The sequence below is a fragment of the Micropterus salmoides genome, unplaced genomic scaffold, assembly GCF_014851395.1.
Source record: "Micropterus salmoides isolate LMB-PRFRI ecotype aquatic unplaced genomic scaffold, ASM1485139v1 Ms_hic_scaffold_2704, whole genome shotgun sequence".
NCBI lineage: Eukaryota > Metazoa > Chordata > Actinopteri > Centrarchiformes > Centrarchidae > Micropterus > Micropterus salmoides.
The window spans coordinates 715-7220 of NW_024041934.1; the positions used below are offsets into that span (position 1 = coordinate 715).

The window sequence follows — 6506 nt, forward strand, 5'->3', positions numbered from 1 at the left end:
ATAAATTAAGAACACCAAAAACACAATACAAAAATGCCCCAGCTGGGAAGCAGCAAGGCTAGCAGTACCAAATCAAGAAGGGTCCCCTCCTGACACTTGCACAGCAGCTTTTAAAGCCCGCCTTCAAAGGCCAGGTGGACCTTATTCGGTAATTAGCTGGAGCACTCCCAGAACAGAAAGACAGAAAACATGGGCACAGCACAGGGAAATACATACAGCCGTAACACCCCCACCCTTAAAACAAAGAATAACTGTTGTCACACAATCACATGTACAACATCAACATGGACCAAATATAGCTCACAAGCGTTCACTGTGACAAGTTATTCTTAGGAACGCACTGGACCGAACTGAGGTATGACTTACCAAGGCTGTATGTTTAGGTAAACCCAAGTAAATTTACAAAAATAAATCCACGAGACAACACTAAAGGTGCACTAATCCAGGTTTGCACTCAAGTAGGCACATACAATGTTGCTGAGAGCACCCACATGGCAACTCTTCAAGCCTCAATATGCAGCAAACTCTAGACAATTAAAATCAACTAAAATCGGTATTACTGCAGCTTACTAAAGAAAAGTGAACGTGGGTCAAATGTGGAACATACCTAATCCCACATGCAAGGGATAACTAAGTTGGCACTGGATTTAAGAACATCAACCACACTTGTAGCCAAATCAGCGGGTGCCACTTCCACAAATTGGCCACTATCGTGAGGTGAAAAGACCACAAAACCAAACACAAGTTACTGCATTTACCTACACCCCTGTAACACTGGTGACCTGCACAAAAGTGGAGCACAACAGCCACACACCAAAAGGGTCAACACAAGTAGACCAACTACAAGGTAGCTGCCATACACAAACAGCAATATACCACGACCCAACAAACGTGAACTGTCGCAACACAATATGGGCACCATGTGGTCATCAACCACCTACACTGGTTACTCGAGAATTTAGGAAACCAGCAACACAACCGAACCTGACGAACTGGGAGTGTACCCCCACCACTTTAAAGCCAAAGGTCTGTGGTGTTGGCACATCCCAAATGCACAAAAAACTAAAATTAATGTTCTGTAACTAAATACACAACCGCAATAACACAAGTGACCACACCAGAAGGTGGACTGCAACAACCACAACGGTCACATTGTAGTAAACTACACACAAATGTTGCCAACTTACACCCAAGAAGCAACCGACGAGTGACCTACCAAATGTGGAGTACAGTTACCACTAAACAATGGGTCACGATCCACAAGTTATTGCAAACAAGAGTATTTCACAGCTGGAAGAGAAGTGACCAAACAAAGCAGTCATCTCAAACAAATAGCTAAAGCTGTTGTGCATAGTGCTAGGGAAAACAAGCTGCATAGAGACACCCCAACCTACCTACCAAGATGGCTAAACTAATCTAGCTAGTCTTCAGTGGCTTGCCGAGCTCGAGGCGACTTTAAACGTTTAACTCAGTGCATCCCCAAAGGCCACAGATGTAGCCATCTGCGATCCACTGAAGCGTGCCCCCACTCAGAATTGCCACCAAAAATAAGAAAGGCAAAAAAACAAAGTGGCAAGTTCTTTAAACCTGCCCGGTGGCTACCTAGTTAGAGTGCTCAACAGCAAAAACTCCCAAGCTACTGAGTTATCCCAGTCAAAAGCACAACATGTAGCCACAACTTACAGATATTCTAACAAAAGAGACAACCACTACACTCAAGGCCATCAGATGCACATCTTTATCTCACCTCATGGTTGTTCTATCCCGGACGAGCCCCCATTTGTTACGTCCCACCCTTTGGTGGCAACATGGGACGAACAACATCCCAACACTGACCCAAACTCAACACAAATAAACACCTTTAAAACAACCAAATCAAGTGAATTTATTAATATTAACTACAATAAATTAAGAACACCAAAAACACAATACAAAAATGCCCCAGCTGGGACGCAGCAAGGCTAGCAGTACCAAATCAAGAAGGGTCCCCTCCTGACACTTGCACAGCAGCTTTTAAAGCCCGCCTTCAAAGGCCAGGTGGACCTTATTCGGTAATTAGCTGGAGCACTCCCAGAACAGAACTGAAAGACAGAAAACATGGGCACAGCACAGGGAAATACATACAGCCGTAACACACTTTTAAAGCCACTCAGAGAGTCATGTCTCCTGCTTGGTACGAGACCTTGGCTATAGTTAATGTGTTTACTGAGGTAAGCCTGTCATAAATCCATTGGTTATATTCCAGCTTTTGTCTTTTATCTCAAATGAATCTTTTTTTCAGTGATAAAGGGCAATTTGGTTTGTAAGTCTCCAGTTTTACCACATTCTGTGCAGATACTGGACAGTACATCAAAATTCTCCAGCTCCAGGGTTTTACAGGCATCCATGTGCCCTAAGGTACCCAGAGGAAGACTGAAGTCAGTGCTTATGTCGGCTTTGCTGCTCACTGCAGTGCCCACTGGAGTTGATAGCTGTCAGTTCATTAACATGAATGTTGTACCCTGCTGCCCCCTCATGGACAGGCATTAGACTCATCACTGAACGCTGCTACACATTTCCTCATTTACCTTGAAATAACATGAGTCCTTCTTTGTTAATTGTCAAATTAATATTTAAATATCTTTCTAACTATCCATGTGATCCTATAATCAACATTTGTCTACTACAACTACTGACTGAGTTGTATACATCTAGAGATATTAAGTTAAATTTGTGTTCCATCTCCTCAAAAGATAGGAATACTTTAAGACCATAAACATTCCACAACATTACACTTTGCTTGAATCTCTTAACACACTTTATTTTTTATTTACTTAATGTTGTTTTGCTGTTTGTCTACACTACTGCTACTTGTGTTTAACCATGTGACACAGATTGTATGTCTATCTGTCTAGGAAGAGGAATCCATGATGTGTTGCTTTTTTTGTGTGTACGTGTTAAGTTTCTCTTTATCCAAATAAAATATCTAAGAAGGTACAGATTATACAGCCTTCTGAAATTATGGGCTGTATAAAGAAACTTCAGAGTCCTTTTCAGAGCACTGCCTATATTGTAGCTTTCAGACATCTTGTGCTCAACTAATGCCTGCCATCATTCAGAGTGTATAGTATTTCCCATGGCGCAATTACCTCCATTATCTTGTTATGACTCAGGCTGCCTAGTGCCTCTGCTGCACAGACTCTCAGATGACCTTTGGTATGGTAAAGGACACAAAACAGGCTTCTGCATGAGCAAAGTTCAACACTTAGTCAATAGAAACAAACGGAAGAGCTGAGCTGATACTCCACATTATTGTAACCCTGAGCTGGAGTAACCACAAAATATGGATCTTGAATGTGTGATTACTTAATTAGACTTACCTCTGACATTTAAATGACATTTACTTCTTTAAGTCAAAGTTAGTACGATGTTATCCTTTATCACGTCGTTTCTTCCGACCTCCTACTTTCTACCTGGGTGGTTGACTCTAGAAACCAATCCACTGGATAGTTTACTTCAAGGTGAGCTCCTCATCCATTCATTTCCTCTACTGTCCACATTGCTACAGGCTGTTTGAAAACTGAACGGCCGGAATGTGTTATTGGTTGCAAATTCAATGTTATGTGACCTGCAGGACTGGTAGCTGCATGTGGGATCTCTGTGCTACGCTCCCTGATGAGATTGCTCTTATTTTTAGAGGAAAGGTGAGGTGGTGCCTTTTAATAAATCTTTACATGAAGATTAATTTAGTGATATGTTGCATAAGCTGACCAATTTGCTGGATTTCGAGTATTCACTGTTCTCATCAAAATGTTCCTATTTCAGTGCTGGTACAGATCCTTTACAGTTTACTTTTATTTCTTACTTGATTTGTTTCCTCACAACCCACAGCTGGAGTGATACAATGATAAGGATACATCAAGCCAGAGGACGCCCAGTCATCAAAGAACTCAAACTGGACTTATTGGGATGCTCCAGTTTTTCTTTGTGACTGGGCTGCTGGCTGTAGTAGGCTCCCGTGTTGCCTCCCTGGTGGTACTAGAGTTTTGTCTTCGAGGAGTCTCTGGATGGGTTACAGCTGGACCGGTAAGAAACCAATTACATAATAAAAATTATAACAAACAGCCCATCATCTGTTTTGTTTCATCCATCAGTTCTGTTCATATGCTCCTTTATTCCCCAGGAGTCCAGGAAATTTCTGCAGCAGCTGTTAGTTCAAAGCCAGTTCTCTCTGGGCTGTGCCCTGAGTTGCAGTTTGCATTTTCTCCACGAGGGGGCATCCCATCGCTGGTTATGCCTGCTCCTGGCAGCAGCACTGAGCTGGCTCCTGGCTAGGCAGGCCTCACTCCTGCTGCACCATGTCATGGCTCTGTATAAACTCCACAGCTCACAGCGCTACTGCGGCATTTGCATCAGCCTCCTCACATCAGGCCGCTGCCTGTTTCCAATGCTGTGCAGGACTATGATTATTACTTTCTGTGTGGCTGTGGTGGCCGCCATTTCTATCATCAATCAACACTTTCTCTCTGCAACAGAGGCCCTCAGGTTTTGGACACCACTGACTATCTGCTACACACTATTGGTCGTGTACATGCAGGGTGAGAAACATATAAAATGGGAAACATTTATGTCAGAGATCACAGTGCAATGCTCATTAGACACTGGTCAATCTGCAGGACCTTCACTAATGCTACAGCCTTGTGATAGTACTTCCCTCAAGACTGGTCTTTGAGGACCCTGAACTGTACACATTTTCATTAAGTATTTCCCTTAAATGCTATGTTTTGGTTCTGCAGAGGAACAGCACCGTCTGCCTGGAAGCCAGGCTGTCCTGAACACAGTGGTGGTGCGTCTCGGTGGTTTGCTGGTCCTGATGCTGACTGTTGGACGCTGGACTGACGTGCTCCACATCCTAATGTGTTTCCTGGGTGAGGCCAGCTGTCTAATCCCCACAATGGATCTGCTGGATGCGGCATCCTCACAGGTCAGTTAGTCTCCCTGGAAGCAGCACACGGGGCCGAAAGCACTTTCTGTCCATCGGGACCCCAAAACTGGGGCAGAATATCAATGTGTTCATTAGACTAGGTCCCCAGATGAGTCTGAACTTCTCAAACTTGTATCCCAGGTGGAGCAGGTTTAAGATCCCCAAGACAGATTCAGGTCAAAGTATTCTCTGATTCAGAATAGTGAGCCTACTTTTTCTTTTACTGAGCTAGCCTGTTTAAGCAGTTCAGAATCCATCCATCCATTCATCCATCATCAACCGCTTATCCTGCATACAGGGTCACGGGGGCCTGGAGCCAATCCCAGCTAACATTGGGCGAAAGGCGGGGTACACCCTGGACAGGTCGCCAGTCCATCGCAGGAAGTAGTTCAGAATTTCAAACGAAAGCACATACTGTTGATACAGTGCTTATAAATAAAGTTGCATTTTTTTTGTATCAATATTAAATAAATAATAATAACTAAACACCCAATGTGGGTTGAATCTGTTCTGAATCTGATAAAGGTTGATAAACATTTGTTTAGGTGAGATTAACCATAAAGACAAAGTATAAGAATAAAGATTAAGTTGCCCAGACAAATTTTCAGTATAATATTGTTAGTATTAGTATAATTAATATTTGTGAATAATGATGACTATAATATCACATGGAAGCAGTCAGTAGATATTCTGACTGTCTGTAGGCTATACTCTTCCTGGCCAGCAGCTTGTTTATACACTTTATTTCGTGTGTGTTTGTGCATTTCTTCTGTCATATTGGTGTGTGCATCTAGGATGAAGAGGATTTTACAGACTACGTAAAACGAGAGCATCAACAAAGACTACGGGCAAAAGAGAAGGAGCATCAGAGATAGCCACTCGGATTTTAAAATTTAGTGCCACTTCTTTGAATGCCATTATTAGTCTAAGCCATATTGGGGCTACATCAACAATGAATGTTTTTGAATGATTTTTTTTTTTCATTAAAAGTCCAAGGAGTGTATTATAGTGAATTCATGTATTCCATTTTGTAAAAAAACAAACAAAAAAAACCCATTTCCAGCTCTTTAACCTTATTTTTAGAAAAAGTTCATCCAACCACCATGTGAAAAGGTAATATGACGCACAGTATAATCTGCCTCATATAACTTTCTTCCTGATGTCTTTGAATTTATCATTAAGCTTCTTTACAAACTTTGCCAAATGGATTTTCTTGTCTGTTACTCTCCTATGTAATTTTCTTTGTGATTGTCAGTTTATTAACACTAACTCAGGTAACAAATGTGCAGTTCAGGACATTATAATAAGAGTATGTGTGACCTCTTGGAGGAAGTGATGCTGTAATCTTGAAAATATTTTGGCATGGCAGCTATTCTAGGAAGAGTAATTTTCTTTGTGGGGCCCAGAGCCTAAGGCCATTGTAACCCTTTCCATGGCCTATTGATAAATGAGGGTCAAAATAAGTGAGGTTTACTATGTTTATGTTATGTTGCTATACTCAAGCTAGCTGGGAGCAATCAGCTGATTCTAATTATCCCACTAA

At 42.0% G+C, this 6506-nt stretch overlaps 1 protein-coding gene across 1 annotated transcript; it reads left to right on the plus strand.

Moving 5' to 3' along the window:
* The first annotated feature begins 3226 nt into the window (after window positions 1-3226).
* Window positions 3227-6167, plus strand: LOC119919383 (transmembrane protein 82-like). Its single transcript, XM_038739795.1, is given in 7 exon segments — window positions 3227-3500; window positions 3614-3683; window positions 3871-3878; window positions 3881-4065; window positions 4163-4577; window positions 4776-4963; window positions 5758-6167. Coding segments are annotated over 7 exon segments (1041 nt in total). The 5' UTR covers window positions 3227-3406; the 3' UTR covers window positions 5839-6167.
* Window positions 6168-6506: the final 339 nt, after the last annotated feature.